Source organism: Panthera onca, chromosome E1, assembly GCF_046562875.1.
Source record: "Panthera onca isolate mPanOnc1 chromosome E1, mPanOnc1 haplotype 2, whole genome shotgun sequence".
NCBI classification, from domain to species: Eukaryota; Metazoa; Chordata; class Mammalia; order Carnivora; family Felidae; genus Panthera; species Panthera onca.
The window spans coordinates 17,217,304-17,236,148 of NC_138352.1; the positions used below are offsets into that span (position 1 = coordinate 17,217,304).

The 18,845-nt window shown below is 64.3% G+C and overlaps 1 protein-coding gene across 5 annotated transcripts in view; it reads left to right on the forward strand.

The window, feature by feature from the left end:
• The first annotated feature begins 2,046 nt into the window (after window positions 1-2,046).
• PITPNM3 (PITPNM family member 3) overlaps window positions 2,047-18,845 on the forward strand; it is a 74,623-nt gene continuing 57,824 nt past the window's right edge. For 3 of the 5 annotated variants that reach the window (XM_078437922.2, XM_078437924.2, XM_078437926.2), the window contains exon 1: window positions 2,047-2,206. In XM_078437922.2, coding sequence (XP_078294048.1) covers window positions 2,158-2,206 — 49 coding nt within the window. In that variant the 5' untranslated portion in view covers window positions 2,047-2,157. Of the gene's footprint in view, window positions 2,207-2,231; window positions 2,692-18,845 lie in introns of those variants that run through there. The other 2 variants (XM_078437923.2, XM_078437925.2) reach the window with 1 other exon arrangement.

The following is an 18,845-nucleotide window of genomic DNA, read 5'->3' on the forward strand; positions in this document are numbered from 1 at the left end:
GGGGGCACTCCCGGCTGGACCGCATGCAGCCCTCGGGGTGAAGGCCAGGCAGGCCGGGGTCGGGGAAGCACAGAGCCCAGGCGCGCCTGTCCCGAGGCAGGGGCCCATCCGAGCGTGGGGCGCGGGCGGTCCGGCTGCAGGACGTGTGCACTTCCCACCAACGCCACACCGGCCCTTGGCTGCCCTCTCGTCCGCTCCCAGGGGTTTGCGGCGCCTGCACAGAGGGGTGGGGAGGGGTCTCCGTGCCCACCGCAGGGTGCACCTCCCCTGAGTGGCGTGCGTTTGCCTGTGTGTGTGTGTGCACGCGCACACACCCACACACATCCACACACACATCCACACGTATACGTCCACATCTGTGCACATCCCCACCCAAACCCACGTGCACATACCTCCACCTGCACACTTGCACACATACGTGCACACACATGCTTAAAAACACCTGCGCACAGGTACACACACGGACACACAACCACACACACACACGCGTACATATTCTCATATACACGCATACACACACATCCACATGTGTACGCACCTGTTCACCCACACTTGCACACCCACACACATCCACACACACATCCACACGCCTCGACATCCACACGTATACGTCCCCATCTGTACACATCCACACCCAAACCCACGTGCACATACCTCCACCTGCACACTTGCGCGCGCGCACACACACACACACACAGACACACACGGCAGTGCCAGGAAATCACCGGTCCCTGCAAACTGCAGTCACTGTTGCTGCTGTAAGCCAAGGGCCCCGGGGAGGCGCTCAGGCCCGGTGTGTCCCCCCCGAGGCAGGTTTATTGCCTTTCGGTGGCCATTCACACCCACAGCCCAGGGGGCCAAACCTGGACTCTCTGCGGGGGGCCCAGGCCTCTGGCCGTGCCCCGCCTGCAGGGAAGGGTGAGGGCAGCCTGGCACAGCGGGCAGAGCACAGGCCAGCAACCCAAACCTGCGGACCGCCCACAGCGAACCTTCACTTCCGTTCCTTCACGGACAAGCTGGGTTGCACACCACACCCCCGAGGGCACCTGCGGGTCCACCGACCCGCTGTGGATGAAGCCGCGAGCTCGCTGCCCGTCCGGCCAGCACTCACTGCTGTTCCCATCCCCACCAGACCCCAGGAACGGGGAGGGTCTGCAGGAATCCATTCACGCTCTTCCGGGGGGGGGCGGGGGGGGGGGGACCAGTGGCACACCGGTGAACAGCTGTGGCTCTGTGTCCCTGGGGCTTCTGAAATTCCGTCTTCTGGAGTCAGCGCTGCCGTCTGGTTCCGGGATCCAGAGCTCCCGGGACTGGGGGACCTTCAGAGCTTCTGGCGAAGCTGCCCTGGGGAGTTTGGATGGAGGGCCTTAGGACGCCCTGCTTTTGTTAGCTGGGACACCAGTCAGAAGGACCCACGTGTGGGTCGTACAAGATGCAGGTTTCAGCTCAAACGAGGAAAAACGTTTTCAGGACAGCACCATCCAAAGACAGAACTCTGGCCCGAGCTACTGGGCACCCTGCCCTTGGATGGAATCAACCAGGAGGTGCAGGCCACTTGATGAGAATCCTGTGGATGTAGTCAAAGACCCAAGCGGGTGCGGGGACTGGATACTCACGGAGACCTCTGGTGGCTCCACCTGGCTCCAGTTTCCCACAGAGGGGCTGGTGGAGTAAGGACCGAGGCTAGCCGGTGGGGGGTCACGTAACGCACCTTTTCCCCCAGGACGCGAGGGTGGGGCAGGGAGGGTGGGTGCCTGGCTGTGGATTCCTCACAAGTTGCCGAGGGCTTGTTTTCAGGGCAGGGCCTGGCGGGTGGAGAAGCCCTGAGGACCAGCGACCCCAACCTTTCCCGCTGCAGGGGCAGCGTGGCATTGCCCGGTGATGAGAGCTGGCGGGCCGGGGACCCAGCCCAGCCCTTCCCGGGCTGCCAGCCGGGCTCTGCTGCCTGGGGCTGGGCTGGCCTGCAGAGCCCTGGCTGCGAAGCCTCCAACCGGCCTGCTCGCCGGAACGTCTGCAGCCCGGCGTGGGCACGCGGAAGGGCCGCTGCCCGCCCCCCACTCCAGACTGCTGCAAGCGGACTGGCGTGTGCGGCTCCCGTTCCCGCGGAGTTAAAGGCACTGAAGTCCCTCCCCGTCCCAGGCGGGTCAGACCCTGGAGATGACCCCGGACGCCAACGTGGGGGCTGACGGAGGGCCCCAATCCTCCGGTGACAACCCCCCCCCCCTCCCGGCCCCACCTCCCTGTCCTCTCCTCTCTCGGTACCCCTCCCGCGCGGGGCCCTGGGTCTCCAGGCTCCTCTGGTCCCCCCCTGCCCCCGGGGGTGCCTCCCCGGCGGCGCCGCGCCCCCGCGCGCACCGCAGGGCCTGCCCGCGTCTGCGCCCCCCGCGCGCTGCGGTGTCCGGAGCCGGAGCCGGGCGGGGGTGCGGGCCCGCGGGGGCGGCGTCGGGCGCCTTCCTCCGCCAGTCCCTCCCCGGCGGCCGCCGCTCGGCGCCTTTAAGGCAGCGGGAGGGAGCGGCGAGGCGGCGGCTGCGGCGGCCGAGGCGCGCGGGGCGGGGGCGCGGGGCGCGGCGCGCGGAGTCCGCTCGGGGCCGGAGGAGGCTCGGCGGCCGGGGCCGGGCCGGGAGCGGCGAGGAGCGCGCGCGGCGCAGCCGGAGCCCGCCGCCCGGGACATGGCCAAGGCGGGCCGCGCAGGTGAGGGCGGGCGCGGGGAGGGCAGGGCCGGCGGCCCGGGGGAGGGACCCGCGCGCGGCCCAGGTGAGCCCCCGCGCAGGTGGGCGGAGGTTCCGGGAGGGCCGGGCCCCGCGCGCCCCGCGCGTCCTTCCTGCGCCCCCCGGTCCCCGGAGGGGCGCCGCGGGCGGCGGTGGGGGGGGCCGGGGCTGCGGCTGCCGGGTCCCGTCCGGCCGCCACCCCCCCCCCCCTCGGCTCTCCGGGCAGCCCCGGGGCGCGGGCACCGGAGGGGCCGTCTTGCGGCCACCGCTCCCTCCCGCGCCCCCAGCGTCAGCCCGGACGCGCCCCCCCACCCCCACCCCCAGTGCCGCCGCTCGCTCCATCCGGGACGCGGCAACCTCCCCCCCCCCCCCCCCCCCCCCCCCCCCCCCCCCCCGCCTCCCGCGCCACCCAGCTCAGTCAGGAGACCCAGATTTCTTCTGGGGAAGGAGGGGTACTGCGCGCCGCACCGCTAGGGAGCCGTCCCGCCCCCTCCCCCACCGACCCCGGACGCAGAGCCGCAGGTGCGAAGGTCTGCGGGTCTGCAGGCCTGCCTCCCGTGGGGTCCCGCGGGCTCTGCGCCCCCGAGGGCGCGGGCATTGAGGCCAGCGGGGTGAGGGAGTGGGCGTCAGTCATTCGTTCGTTGCTGCATTCATTCATTCAGCCAGGCGTTAATTCCCCAGCGTCCTGTGTGCCAGACCCGAGCTGGGCGCCGGGGGGTCAGGACGGCCACCTGGCTCTGCCCCCGTCTGCACGGTCTGGGCCTGGCGGCGCCCCCAGAGGCCCCGGGGGGGAGGACAGACCACCAGGCTGGCGCACAGTGGCGACACTGGCGTGTGTAAATGCACCGTGAACTCACCCCCGGCCTGTGACCCTGGCAGGTGCGGTGCTCTCCCTGGGGACCCGGCCTTGGTCTGGCACGAACCCCACCCCTCTACCCACAAGCAGTGGCCGTGATGGAATGAGTGTGAATTCGCCTGTACGCACGTCCACTGCCACCCCACGGGTGCTGCTCGGAACCTTGGGCCGGTCCGGACCCCCCCGTATGCATGCTGGGCGTGCGATTTAGGGCCCGGAGGAGTCCTGCCGGGGTGGGGCTGGCTGAGTGAGACGCATCTAAACACCCCTTTCTCACTTCCCTCCCTTTCCCCTCCTGGAAAAGGCTGTCTCCCTCTTCCTCCTCCAGGAGCCTGGGGCCTTACCCACCCCCTCGCCTCCCAAAGGGCACATGGCAGGGTGTGTGTCCCGCCCGCCGCCCCGCTCCGCGTGTGCGTGCACAGCCCTGCACAAACCACCTGCCGGGGTACAGTCACCACGGTAGAGGCTAACTGTGCCACCAGAACTGGGTTCCGGGCAATGTGCACAGTGATCCCGGGAGGGTGGAGATGGTCCTGGCCCCCCTTTAAGGCAGCTGGAAGCAGATACTCAGAGAAGCTCTCCCTCCAGGTGGCCCAGAGGGTCTGGGCAGAGCCTGGGCACCCAGCCGGGTCTGCCAGACTCTAAGGGCGCTGAGTGACAGGCTTTCTCCATCACTGCCCCGTCAGGCCAGCCCCGCACCAACGGTCTGGGGTGCAGTCTGGTCCCTCTGCTGCGGCCTGTGGGTCATTTGGTTCCCTGGCTGCCAGTCTGTGGGCATTTGTTCAGTGCCGGGTGAAAACTGCCCCAAGCGTCTGTGCCTCGTGCGGCTCTAACATCTCGTGTTTTCTGGGGCATTCTGTGTTCAGCCCTTCCCTTCAGGGCAGCCCTGACCCCTCCTCTGTGGATCCCGTGCCCGTACTCGGCCACCGCTCCAAGGAGCCTTTTCGGGATTGAGCCAGCGAGATGGGGTTACGCCCCCTTTTCTCAATCTTTCTGGGTTACTTTGCATTTTGTCAATGTCCCTTCTCTTTAGGCTCTAAGCCTACTGACCTGAAAACAGCTTCCGGTGACATGTGTATGGGACCCACGGTGGCAAAGCCCGTGTGGAATGATCGGTGAGCTTTAGAACAGAGGCATCCTCGCGGGGGGGGGGGGTGGGGGGGGGTGGGGTGTCCCTCTCTGCACAGCTGGAGACACTAGGGGCCAAGGAGGGGACATAACAGAGAGGGTTGGCTGTTCGGGACTGTCTACCGCAGATGGGCAGACTGGTGATCAGAAATGATCAGGCCTTCACTCTGGGGTGCCATTAGAACCAAGGGTGGCTGAAGGTGGGGGTGCAAGGCCTATAAGGGTATGTTCTGTGGTCTAGGAGACATTTCCTCTGAAAACTGGCCAAGGGACCACCTAGTGAGGTTTGGGCCCCAGAGCCACCACAGTGCGTGACTCCGGGATCATCATATTGTAGTCCAGTGAATGGTGTCCCTGGGCTTGTGCAGTGTACCGCCTGAGCAGCCAGCCATGGCACCGTCAGCTATATCAGACAGGCGCCGAAGGGAGGCAGTAAAAGGATTTTCACTTGGTCGGGAGGACCCAGGTGCAAGAAAACATGCTGTGAGGTTCCAGAAAGGATTGGATAAATTACAGGGTGTGGATCTCAAGCAGGTTACTACTAGTTCCCAGCGTCTGGGAGATTTCAGTCACCCAGCCCAGAAGTGTTGTGCCCGGTGTCCGGTCTTGAGGGGAGGGAGGGCCCTGTGGGAGCTCCAGGTCCGGTGGACTAGGGCAGGGGTGGGCGAGGCCTCCCTGGGGGGACAGCTGTTCACACCCAGGCCTGCCTGTGGCCATTCTCCAGTGCGGTCCAGACCAGAAGAAATTAGGGGTGGTTCGAAACAGGGAGGGCTGGCGCTCTCTAGGAGCCGCGCCTCAGAAGCTGGCCGATTTGGGCAGGAAGGTGGCGAGGGGCAGGCCTTGGGTCAGCTAGGGGCTGGACGAGGAAGATTTTCCCGTGGAGGGGCCAAGGTAGGGTGGAGGTAGGGAGGGTGGCAGAGGGGTCCTGAGGGTGGGGAGAACGGTCTGGCCCTGCACGGAGGCCCTGGAGGGCGTGCGGGGCAGGGCTGGGGTGCTGGAGGGGTGCATGGGGAGGGGCGAGGCTGGAGAGAACTCTGGACAGAGAACAGCATGGGAGGCGGGGCGGGATGGCGAGGTAGTCGCTCTGCCTGCTTCGAGGGCGGCTCAGACCCGTGTGGCAGAACCCACTCTGTTGGGAAGGGCTGGTTCGGCTTCCTGCCCCTGCCCACCCCCCCCCCCCCCGACTCCCAGTGCCCCAGCGGTTTGGGACCTCTCAGCCGGGCAGGGCCAAGGGTGGGGGGGGGGGGGGCGCTGGGTCTTCCAGGCTGGAGGGACCAGTTTATTTGCTCCCAGGAGCTGGCCGTGTTCTGAGGGCCTGTGGGCTGGATTGCATCAAACCCCATACTCCGGGGGGTGGGGGGGCCAGCACTGATCGTCCAGTGGCAGGGACAGGGGGACACTCCCAGATCCTCCTGTTCAGAGCCCTCGGCAGGCCCGGCCAGGCCACAGAAAGGTGGTGGCAAGCCGGGCCTCGAACCTGCATCTCCAGAGTCTCGGTTCGGACCTTGTTCTGCCGTCACCCAGCTTGTCACCATCTCCAAGCCAGGCAGCGTCCTCGCCCCCCCCCCCCCCCACCCCGCTCCAGCCGTGGCCAGATCTCTCAGAGGAGGGTGGGATTCTCAGCACTCTGGGAAGCTGCTGGGGGATTCAGGGTGCCAGTCTGAGGAACCCCCAGGCCTCGGGCACTAGGATGGCTCGTAGGTGTCCGGGAAGGGCACGGCGTTCCGCAAGGAGGTTGCAGATTCATTCGGAGGAAACGCTGGGTCCAAATCAGAAGCCAGCGTCCCACCTCACGGGACTAAAACTCACTTGTCTAAAACTCTGTTTCTGAGACGCCTTCGTGGCCTTCCCTGCAGCGGTGGGAGTGCTGGAGCTCTGGCGGGTCGCCCGCCCTCTGCGGAGCCACCTGTCCCGGCGGCTCACCGGCGGCCCGGCAGGCCCCAGCTAGAGACCCTTTGCTGCCCTGAGGTCTGGGCCCAAGCCCCTGTCCCGGCAGGAGGCCCCTGTTTGCGAGGCAGGTGTTCGGGGTTTGTAGGTGGGACACAGAGTGTGAGCCCACGGCTAGACACCCCTGGCTGGGGCCACGTCGGATCGGCCAGGAGGCGTGACGTGTCTCGTGGGCGTCTTAGCCTGTTGTGAAGGTCCCCCCCCGGGAGAAGTCTGGAGGTGGCCGACCCCACCTGTTAATCGTGTGCGGGGCGGGAGACCGAGGCCAGAAAGGCACGGGGTCGCCCGGAGACCCATGGGGCTCCGCGTGTGGGGATGTCCCGTGGAGTCCAGGCGTGGGGGTGGGAGGCACGGGGTCGGTGGGCGCAGCCTGGCTCGTGACGTCGGCTGCCGTCCCCAGCATGCTTCCACCGGGCGGCTCGACGGCGTCTCTTTCGATGAGGGTTGCTGTGGCTCCCATTCCGTGGATGAGAAAATGGAGGCCCAGAAAGATCGAGGGTCTGGTTGTAGACTCCCGTGAAGTGAGAGGCAGAGCCGGAGGTAGGACTCGGGTCTCGTCTGTTCTCGGATTCGGCATTCCTAGCGGGGAAGCTGTGCCACGGAGAAGACGCTGATTGATCTTGAACTGTCTCTCGGTTTCCTCATCCGTGAGAGGGCAGGAGGAGGCGAGGAGGAGAGCTCGGGGGGCCAGGACCAGCCCCCTCCTCGCTGGTTTGTGCCTTGGGGGCCCCCTCCCCCCTCTCCTGTCTCCCAGGGACCCCCAGAGGCTTGGGGGGCAGGGCAGAGGACAGAGAGAGCACTTGCCTCTGGGGGACCTGGCCTGCCCATCACCAGATCTGCAGCTGGGCTGGGGAGGGGGCAGCCGGTCCCCCACCTAAGGGCTGGAGTGGGAGGGGGCCGAGAGCATAGCAAGTGAGTTTGGAAGCCACGTGAGATCCCAGCACCACCCCACCCCCCCCCCCCGCCACGCGCCCTCGAGCTCTCTCTACTCCCTGTTTTAAAATTCTTGTTTTCTAAAGAGAAAGAAAATGCTACACTGCAACCCCTTTTGCAAAGGAAGGAGCCGTAGTGAGTCACTCCGGAGGTAAAGCCACCTCCAGGGCCCCACGCCTGCCCGCCCCCCTGCAAAGCTGTGTGGCCACAGTCCCCGGGGTACACGTGTGGGTGGGGGGAGCCTCCTGCCTGTAAGCGGCTCCGGGGTGGGAGCAGGGGCCCAGCCGCGGCCCCCGCCCCCCGCCCCCCCGCCTCCAGGCTCTCCCGGGGCTGCATTTACGAGGTTCACTCTCCTGCGGCCTGAGAGCCCCCTTGCGCCTGTTGGCTCCGCGTGAGGCCGGGGGTGGCCTGTCTGGGGGGCGAATTCAGGCCCCGGGGCGGGGGGCGCGGGGGCTCAGTGTGCGTGGTCAGGGCCGGCGGGGACAGGTGTTCCCTGGGCTTCTTGGGGCGACTCTTCCCCAGGCCGGAGTGCCGCAGAGCAGAGCGCGGGGCTGACCCTCCAGGGGAAGGTGCCCGCGGGGTGTCCGGAGCCTGCCTTCCTTGGAGAGGGTCCCCCCCCCACCCCGTTTGTTTGCAGAACTGTGTGGGGCGGGCCCGCGAGGAGGTGTTCCCTTCCCAGATGACCCGTTATTCTGGAAGGGAGGGAAGGTAGCAGCCTGTCAGCCGGGTTGCCGAACAAGGGTTGGAAGCAAAAACATGTGGCAGAGCAGAGAGGCCTCTTCGGAGGCGCCTGCCGCCGGGGCCCGTGCGCCGGGCGCCCCGTGTGTGCCCTGCTCAGGGAGAGACCTAGGTGTGTGGGATGCGGGGCGAGCCCGCAGGGGCAGCAGCTGTCCGGGAGCCTGTCCCTGGAGGCTTGCGGCATCCGCGGCCGGCCGCCCGTCATCACGCGCACACCTCTGACCTCTGACCTCCTGTGCACCTGCTCCAGCCGGTCCGGATCTGCGTCCTCCAGCTCCCCCTCCTCCTCCTCTTCCTCCTCCTCCTCCTCGGGATGCCTCTCTGCCCGGGCCGTGGCCTGAGGCTTCCCTCTCCGGCCCTCACCCTCCTCCCTCCCTGGGGAGGCTGGTCCCCGCTGAGCAACTCTGGAGTCATCCCTGGTGGTAAAAGAGCTATTTTCAGCCTTCCCGTTACTGCCCAGTGTGCAGGGGTGTCTGTCCCTTGTTGGCTCTTCGTTCCCTTTGCGTGCGGTGTCTTCTGGCGCGGCGAGAGCCTCGTGCAGCCCCCAGGGTCCCCACCCGCGGCTCCTGGGGCTGCGGATCGGCACCAGATGGGGGGCCTGCCCGGCAGAGGCGGCCCGGGGCCCCACCCTGCTGGGTAGCAGCCTGGGAGCTGCAGGTGGTAAGTGCCCACCTGGGGTCACCGTGACCCTTTCCCCTCCCTGCTCCTTGCTTCGGGCCCACGGTAGGTAGCCTGTGGTGCCCTTCGAAAACCCGGGCCGGCTCAGCGAGGTGGGGGTCTCCGCAGCATCCTCCGCGGCCCGGGCCTCTGTTTCCCGCTCCCTGCAGGGGCTCCTGGGGGGGACTGGCAGGAGGGCCTCCCGTCCCATCTCCTGTCCCCCACCCACCCTCCTGAGGAGCCCTCGTAGCGGGTGCTATGGGAGCGCCCCTCAGCGGGAGGGGCAGGAAGCCGGTGGGGCAGAGGGGGGTGCCTGGGGACCACTGCTTCCACCGGGAGGTCAATTTGTACTTGTGAAAAGTACAACACATAGCCAAAGCTATTAATCACTAATTGTCTCCGGAGTAACGTGATTAACAGGCATTTAAATGGTATATTTATGAGATTACCCGCAGGTCTTCAAGAAGCGTATTTTTTCAGAGTAACTGGTTTGGCCAGCCGTGTCCTGTTGGGAGACTGGGATCCTAACCCCGGGCTCTGGCCCGCGCCTGGGGACGGGGATGTGACGGCGGCCAGGCCAGCTTCCTCCGTGCGGCTCTCAGCTGCAGGCGGGGGTCCCTGCCCCTCCTTGTTGGGCTCACGGGCCATGCGGGTCCCTGGCTGCACAGAGGAGATGCCCCTTGACGGTTCTCCGGGGGCCGGCGTGGCCGGGGTCAGGGGAAGGCGGCGCGAGTGTGTTTGCTCGGTGGTGCCCGATTGGCAGCTGGCTCTGTGACCGGGCAAGGAGAGGGGGCCGTGGCCTGCCGTGTGGCCGGGTCATGGCCGCATCTGTGCTCATGGCCGTGGCTCCGTACGTGGGCTGCTGCAGGTGCGGGCTGTGGTTGGGGCCAGGTTGCGTTGTGGCTGGTCTCAGGCTCATTCTGGACTCCTGGCATGGAGCTGCCTGGTCCCCCAGAAGCTGGACTCCTTCCGGGCCCTCCAGGGTCTGGGCTCCGGGTACCCGGAGCCCCAGCAGACAGGCCCTCCCAGGGCTCCCCGCGTGTCCCCGAAACAGCTCAGCCCCATAAGCTCATCAGTGGCGCATACAGCAGTTTGGGACATGTTTCCATAGCAACCAACCCCCAGCCAGCATTGGTTTCCTTCGATGATGCTTTTTTTCTGGAAGCAGCTTCTCCGAGCCTCTCGGTCCCTCCCTAGTGTCCCCACAGCCCCGTGAGGTCTGCCCTGGATTGGTCTGCTTCCCGGACTCATCCTGACCCCAGGGGGGCCTGAGGACAGGCCGGGGAGGGGGGGATGCTCCCCCGAGAGGCCCACCCCCGTGGTCTCCCCTGAAGTGGGCCGGGAGAAGCTATGGGCCTGTGGGGACCGCCCACAGCCCGGGGGCAGGCAGGCCTGGCCCCGGGTGCTCGAATGGGCACAGGTGCGGGACCTCAGGGGAGCACGGAGGAGGCGGGGCCAGCCCGGGCCTGGGGGAGCACCGAGGAGGCGGGACCAGACCGGCAGCATGGGTGGGCATTAGCAGAGGGTGGGCTGGGGGACCCTTCGGGCACCGACGGGCAGGGACGGGCAGGAGCGAAGACGTGGAGGGAAGGAGCGCAGTTCCCAGAGGCCGTGAGCTGCCAGACCCCAGGCCGGCAGGTGGAGGGAGCACGATCTGGCCCCGGGAGCTCAGAGGCTGGGGGGGGGGGGAGCGGAGCCGCACCAGGGGAGGGGATGGGGACCCGCCTGCTCGGAGCAGTTCCCGTCGTGCCCCCTGTGCCAGTTTTAGGGCCTGAGGACAAGGGCCGCCCTCGGAGTTTCTGTGTGTGACTGTACCGGTGGAGGGCCAGGCCCCGTGCTCGGCCTCTCTCAAATATCCGTTCATTTAGGGGCGCCTGGGTGGCTCAGTGGGTTCAGTGTCCGACTCTTGATTTCCGCGCAGGTCTTGATCCCAGGGTCGTGAGTTCGAGCCTCGTGTTGGGCTCTGCACTGAGTGTGGAGCCTGCCTGGGATTCTCTCTCTCTCTCTCTCTCTCTCCCTCTCTCTCTCTCCCTCTCTCTCTCGCTCTCTCTGCCCCTCCCCTGCTCACACTCGCTCTAAAAAAAATTCATTCAGTAACTCCTCATGGCCACCCTCTGTAAGTCCTGTCCTTACCCCCATTTCACAGAGGAGGAAACTGAGGCACGGCGTGGGGTGGTAACACTTACTGAGATGCCCAGGGGATAGGCGGCAGGGCTGGGGCTTGAACCAGCACCAAGGGGGAGGGTGAGCGGGACGGTGGCTCACATCCCACGTGAGGCAGAAGGCCCGGCTCTGGGGGGGGGGCGGGGGGGGGGGCCCGCCAGACCCTGCGTCTCAGTCTGTCCTGCTCGTGGACCCCTGGGAGCCCGGGCGGGATCAGAGCAGCAGTGAGATGTGGCTCCGTGTTGCGAGGCTGGGTGTGAAGCTGTGTGAGCGTGTCTGTGCGAGCCACATGCAGGCTCCCCGCTCTGTGTCCCCAGGGTCCCCACCGCCCACAGGGAGTCTGGTGGCCTGATTGTTTCCGCAGCATCGACGGTAGTGAGACCCACGCTCTGGGGCCGTTCTCGTACGTGCGTGTGCACGTGTGTTTGTAAGTGCACACGTGTGGGTGTGCACGTGTGCATGTGTGTCCGTGTGTGTGTGTGTGTGTGTGTGTCCGTGCGTGTGATGGACACAGAGAGAATGGGGACAGGGGCCTACGTGAGCCACAGCAGAGCACTTTTCTCTCTCAACCCCTGTCCCCTGAGGCACGAGTTGTTGGGACGCAGCCTGTGTCTCCTTGGCCTCAGGCAGGGCTGGGGAGGGCAGGTGCAGTGCCGGCCGCCCCCCCCCCCCCCCAGCCTCTCGGGGGCGCTTGAGGGTCCCTGGAGGTCTGGGACTTGGCAGGTGTTACCTGAACACCTGCGGAGTGTGGCTGTCACGGCAGACCCCTGGGTCCCCTCCTTGCTCCTTCCAGCCAGACTTCCCATTTTGGAGAAGGTTCTAGATCCAGCTTCTTGTAGAAATGGCCTGATGGCTTTGACCCATGTCTTTCCTTCCTCCCAGCCTGCCCACCCTCTCTTTAAGGCTCAGCTTCCCTCCCCGGGAAGGCCTCCAGGCTCTCCAGCCTGCAGGCCCTCTGCCTGGGGACCTGTGTCCACACCTGTGGGGCGCAGTGTTGACGTTTAGTGCTGGGGCCAGGCTGGCCTAGGGGGCTCCACTGGGTGCTGGGTCCTCAGGCTGCATCCCAGGGGGAGGGACTGCTCTCTCCCCAACTGCTTCCTCCGGGCACCGTCTGGCCCCCATCTGGCCCTAGAAGACGGGGGCCAAGCCCGCGTCCCTGGCTTTACAGGGCTTTGCCCTCCGGCTGGGCTTCTGGGCGCAGGGCGGGGTCTCCTTCTGGTGGGCTCTTGCCCTCAGGCTGGGGAAGGGTTTTCCCTTTTCCCTCCTGGCCTGATTTAGACCTTTAAGTCAGTGTGGTGGGGGAGAGGGGCCAGAGGAGAGCGTGCGGGGTGTGCTGGGGGGGCGTCCGTTGGGCCTTGGAGGAGCAGAGGGGTCTGTGGCCCTGGGAGGGGCGCCCCGGAAGCCCCCGCGCCCGTCTAAACCTCGGTCCGGCTCCTGAGGGGCTCAGCGTCCCCCAAGTGCCCGGATGCCGCGGGCCGTGTGCGCGGAGTCTCCCGACAGTGAGGTAGCACCTACCCATCTCACAGATGACAAAGGTGAGGCCCGCCAGCTTCCCGCGCTTCTGCCGCGGACACGTAAGTGGTAGTGAGGAGCCCAGGTTTGTGCTGCTGCGCGGCCACACGCTGGCCTTTCTGCGATGTTTTCACCCACGGCTGCGAGCTGGCAGGTGTGCCTGAGGGACAAGGACGGGGAGGGGGTGATGTGGGAGCGCGTGTGAGTCTGTGTGTCTTCAGGACCGGCTCGGGGAGGGGGAGGGGCTTTGGGAGGACGGCGCTCTCCAAGGAAAGCAGGTGCACCTTCCGATGTCCACGTGGGCCTGGGGATACCCGGACGCTGACCCGCAGACCCGGTGGGCAGGCCGGACGGGTCTGGCGTCTGGTCGGGCCTCGCCTCCGTCACTTACCAGCTTTGTGACCTGGAGCGAACAGGTGCAGGACAGGGATGCACAGTGCCCTCCGGGGGGCTGGTTAGGGTTCCTCTAGGTAAGCGGGGGACGCACGGTGTTCTCGGGGGGCTGGTTAGGGTTCCTCTAGGTAAGCGGGGGACACACGGTGCGCTCCAGGGGCTGGTTAGGGTTCCTCTAGGTACACGGGGGACGCACAGTGTTCTCGGGGGGCTGGTTAGGGTTCCTCTAGGTAAGCGGGGGACGCACGGTGCCCTCCGGGGGCTGGTTAGGGTTCCTCTAGGTAAGCGGGGGACGCACGGTGCCCTCCGGGGGCTGGTTAGGGTTCCTCTAGGTACACGGGGAACGCACAGTGTTCTCGGGGGGCTGGTTAGGGTTCCTCTAGGTAAGCGGGGGATGCACGGTGTGCTCCGGGGGCTGGTTAGGGTTCCTCTAGGTACATGGGGGACGCACAGTGTTCTCGGGGGGCTGGTTAGGGTTCCTCTAGGTAAGCGGGGGACGCACGGTGCCCTCCGGGGGCTGGTTAGGGTTCCTCTAGGTACACGGGGAACGCACAGTGTTCTCGGGGGGCTGGTTAGGGTTCCTCTAGGTAAGCGGGGGACGCACGGTGCCCTCCGGGGGCTGGTTAGGGTTCCTCTAGGTAAGCGGGGGACGCACGGTGCCCTCCGGGGGCTGGTTAGGGTTCCTCTAGGTACACGGGGAACGCACAGTGTTCTCGGGGGGCTGGTTAGGGTTCCTCTAGGTAAGCGGGGGATGCACGGTGCGCTCCGGGGGCTGGTTAGGGTTCCTCTAGGTAAGCGGGGGACGCACGGTGCCCTCCGGGGGCTGGTTAGGGTTCCTCTAGGTAAGCGGGGGACGCACGGTGCCCTCCGGGGGCTGGTTAGGGTTCCTCTAGGTAAGCGGGGGACGCACGGTGCCCTCCGGGGGCTGGTTAGGGTTCCTCTAGGTACACGGGGAACGCACAGTGTTCTCGGGGGGCTGGTTAGGGTTCCTCTAGGTAAGCGGGGGATGCACGGTGCGCTCCGGGGGCTGGTTAGGGTTCCTCTAGGTAAGCGGGGGACGCACGGTGCCCTCCGGGGGCTGGTTAGGGTTCCTCTAGGTAAGCGGGGGACGCACGGTGCCCTCCGGGGGCTGGTTAGGGTTCCTCTAGGTAAGTGGGGGACGCACGGTGCCCTCCGGGGGCTGGTTAGGGTTCCTCTAGGTGAGCGGGGTATCTGGCACATTCTATGACTCCACGTCACTTTATCCATTTGCCCAACATTTCTCGGAGCTCCCCTCCCCGGGACCCTGTGCTGGACACTGCACGCAGAGAGAGGCAGCGTGGGGACCAGCTCAAGGACACTTTACCCTCCAAGCTCTGGGGTCACGGAGCCCAGACGCTAACGGTGTGGCCCTCAGTGCACCTGATCTGTGGGCCCCACCCCATGCTTGGGAGACTCCCTGGTCCTCTTGGCATCGGGGTCCCCCTCTTCCCGAGTGTGTGGGTGATAAGAGTCTGGGTCGGGAGCCCGTCCGCAGCGGGCAGTGTCCCACCCGGCCCGGCCCCCTCCCCCTTTGCACCTGTCTCCCCTCCATCCAGCTCCAGCCACGCGGCTTCTTCCCGCCCCTCAGACGTGCCCAGCTGGAAGAGTGTTCGCACGCATGCGCTCCGTCCGTGTACCCCACACGTGTGTGTGTAGGAGCATGTGTGCATACACACGTGCACACGCACTTGGTGTGTCTGGCCCTTTCTCACGATGGACACGCTGTCAGAAAGGCCTTCCTCTCACACCCCCCCAAGTCACCCGCCCATCACTGCCTCCCTTTGTCACATAGGACCTCGTTGAAAGATCTGCGTGGAAGCCAGTCACGGCTGCTGCTTGGCGCTGCCCGCCTTCGCGGGTTCTCGTGTCTGGGTGCGTGGACAGCTGACACCCCACCCCACCCTTTCCAGACATTGTTTGCGGTGGCCCCTGCCTGAGAGGAGGGATTTGCAGGTGTCCAAGCAAACTTACCATATGTTTCAAAACATTTTTGAGAGAGAGAGAGAGAAAGAGAGTGTGAGTGGAGGGGGGGCAGAGAGATGGAGACGTAGAACCCGAAGCAGGCTCCGGGTTCTGAGCTGTCCGCACAGACCTTGCCACAAAATTACTGTATTTAAGAACCAATGCATTAATAAACGGTAAAAAAAATTTTTTTTAAAAAAGGGGCGCCTGGGTGGCTCAGTCGGTTAAGTGTCCAACTTCAACTCAGGTTCGTGATCTTGCAGTTCGTGAGTTCAAGCCCCGCGTCGGGCTCTGTGCTGACAGCTCAGAAGCCTGGAGCCTGCTTCGGATTCTGCCCCCACCCCCACCTCTGCCCCTTCCCTGATCATACTCTCTCTCTCTCTGAAAAATAAGTAAACATTAAAAAAAAAAACCAACACTGCAGGGATGCGTTTTGAAGGCAAGAATAAACCGTAAACAAGGAAAATGTGCCTTTGAACAGAAATTCGGGTAAAGACTTTGGCCACAGAGGAGAGTCAACCGGCAGGTGAGGGTCTATTCGAAAGGAGAGGCACACGAGAGTTCAGTGTCCACAACTCCCTCCGTGCTGGCCTGTTCTTCAGGCCATGTTGCCACCGTCAGCTGCTCGGGGAAGGGGGCAGAGGTGGGAGGCAGGGTCCTATTTTCTCCACGTGACTTTCTGCTGCGAAAATCATCTTTGTCAGTCACCCGACCCAGCTCTGCGTCCCCCGCGCCCCCGCAGAAGGTGAGCTCCGTGCGGTCCCCACCTTCTCTGCCGCCTACTCGCCGCGGTGTCCCCAGCCCCCAGCGCGGTGCCTGTGGTCCGGGCAGCCCTCTCTGACACCGAGCCCCCTCCGTCTCGGCCCACCTGCAGCGGGGAGAACGGCTCTCCCAGCGGAGCCAGCCCAGCTTCCCCGAAGCCGGGCCCTCCTGCCGGGGCCCCCACGAAGCCCAGCCCGTCACACACGTCGTCGGCATGGCAGCAACCTAGGGTGATGGTGGCCCAAAGGGACGTAGTGGGGGTGGCGTGTGAGTGACAAATTCTGGAGGCTTTCTCTTTCCTCAGGCTGTGGAGCGCGCGCGCGCGCGTGTGTGTGTGTGTGTGTGTGTGTGTGTGTGTGTGTGGAGGGCTAGCAGAAACGTCCTTGCCTTTTTTCTTGGATGGAGTGTCCCCGAACAGGTGCGAGGGCCACCATGTTGGGAACTTCTCCCAAACCTGAACCCTCGCTATTCAAGCTCAAGAACCAGGGAGACTCGGGTAAAGCTTCAGATGAGCCCATCACTGCTTACACACTTGCAGCCCATGCGCCGCCCCCCCCAACTCAGGGACCGAATCTTGGGGCCAGTATGACTGTCCTGACCCCCAGGTGCTCGCTTCTTGGGAACAGGATGGATTTGGACCACAAGGGATGTTGGCATGTTAATATGGCATGTGTGGTGGGTTTTAGACCTTTAGTGTCTGTTGATGGAGAAACCATATAAAATTAAGGTAAATTCAGCAGAAGTTTATATCATCGTACTCTTGGTATCACCGAAATTTCCATATCCGTTTGATTTATACCTACAGGCACTTCTTTTTGTGGTTTTACTATTTTTTTTGGTGATATTGTAAGTGGTATTGTTTATTTAACTTCAAATTCTCATCCTTCGTTGATAATATAGAGAGTGCAGTTGACTCTTGTATATTGACCTTATATGCAGCGATCTTGCTGTATTGAACTATTTGTTCTCATAGCGTGTTTTGGTTTGTGGATTTTGTAGAACTTTTTTATTTTTACAACGTTTAAAAAATTTTTTTTGGATGCGTATTTATTTTTGAGAGAGAGACAGAGCACGGACAGGGGAGGGGCAGAGAGAGAGGGAGACACAGAATCCGAAACGGGCTCCAGGCTCCGAGCTGTCAGCGCAGAGCCCGACGCGGGGCTCGAACCCACGAACCGCGAGATCATGACCTGAGCCGAAGTCGGACGCTTAACGGACTGAGCCCCCCGGGGGACCCCATAGAGCTTTTTTCTAAAAAAGAGGTTTATTTTGAGAAAGCGAGCAGGGGAGGGGCAGAGAGTAAGGGAGAGAGAGAGGATCCCAGGTGGGCTCCACACTGTTAGCACGGAGCTCGAACCCCAGAACGGTGAGATCTGAGCTGAAGCCAAGAGTCACTTAACGGTCAGAGCCCCCAGGCGCCCTGAGCCTTTGTTTTCTGTGTAGACAATGAGGCCATCTGAGAACAGAGGCAGTTTTGTTTCTTGCCCCGTCTCACGGCACCGGCTGGACATCCTCCACCTACGTCAGGGACACAGTCCCTCCCCTCATCGGAAGTACTCAGTTTTGGTGCATCCCCTGCGGGAAATCCAGGGCGCGTGAGCGGGAGATTGCCAACCACCGTGCCACAACGCCCGCCTGGTGGGTAAGAATCGAAAGCTTCGAGGGTCCCCGTGGGGAGTGGGGGCCAGACCCAGCTTGACACCCGGAGGTGGCTTCCGGGCTTCAGAAAGGGCTTCTCGCCTGGCGCCCAGGCTGGGTGTGTGTTTGGGAGTTTGTGGGGGGTGGGGCAGGAGGGACAGGCAGGAAGCGGTGTCCCTGGGCCGGCCTCGCCCTTCAGGAACAGTTTATGTGCTGGGATCTGGGCCCCGGGCGGGGAACAGTGCCAGCATCCTGCAGGGGTGGGGCGGGGCGAGGAGAGCAGGGACTGGGCACAGGGGGCATGGGAGCCATGGCCGGGGAGAGCGCCCACCTCTCACTTGCTCATTGGCCCCAGCCGTGTGTCCCCGACGGGCGCCTCCAACGTGAGTCAGAACTGAAAACGGATAGTCTCCGTCAGGTTTCTCCCCTCACACAGATGGGGGAACCGAGGCAGGGGCATTGCTGCTACAGGAATGCGGGTCTCTCCGACACAAGGCTTGTGTGCCTGGTGGCCAGGGCCGAAGCCCCGGGAAAGACGTACCCTGTGTGCCTGGTGGTTTTACCGTTTGCCACAGAATCCAAGATGTGATCAGTAGCTACGATGCACTATTATTTTATAAACCCTGGAACTATGTGGGGGCTGGGGGCGCTGACCCCCCCATACTCAGGGGCTGGGGGCGCTGATCCCCCCGCAGTCAGGGGCTGGGGGCGCTGACCCCCCCACAGTAAAAACTCTGCATATGACTGGGGCCCCTGGGTGGCTCAGTTAAGCCCCTGACTTCAGCTCAGGTGGTGATCTCACAGTTCGTGGGTTCGAGCCCTGCGTCGGGCTCTGTGCTGACAGCTCGGAGCCTGGAGCCTGCTTCCGATTCTGTGTCCCCCTCGCTCTCTGCCCCTCCCCTGCTCGTGCTGTCTCTCTTTCCCAGAAATAAATAAACATTAAAAGAAATTTTTTTAAAAGCGACATGCACTCCGGTTTTGGAGATGTTGGAATGTGTGAAACAATGCTCACCTTAGAACCGATAAGGTAGGATGGTTTATAAAATTCACAGTCCCGTGAAATTACGTGTTTCGTGTGAACACTGCGTCCTCCCGGCCTCCCCCCGTCAGGTTCTGCTCTGGGGGGATAGTGTCCGGCCGGCATTTGGGGCACGCCCTTCCCGCCACGGCCCTGCCTCCGCGTGTACGTGCGATGACGGCTGACGTGGACGCTGGCCGTGCCCCAGGCCCTGCGCTAACGGGCGCTGTGTTGAATTTGCCTGCGTTTTCCGACAGGCTCCCACCCTCCCCTGCCGTCTGAGGCACGGAGGGTGGGGGGCCCCCTGTCATCTCACGGCTTGACCCCTGGCCCCTTCCTCCCCCGACCTGAGCTCTTGACCAACACGCCGCCCGCATCCCCCTCAGACGCGGGACCGTTTTTCAGGACG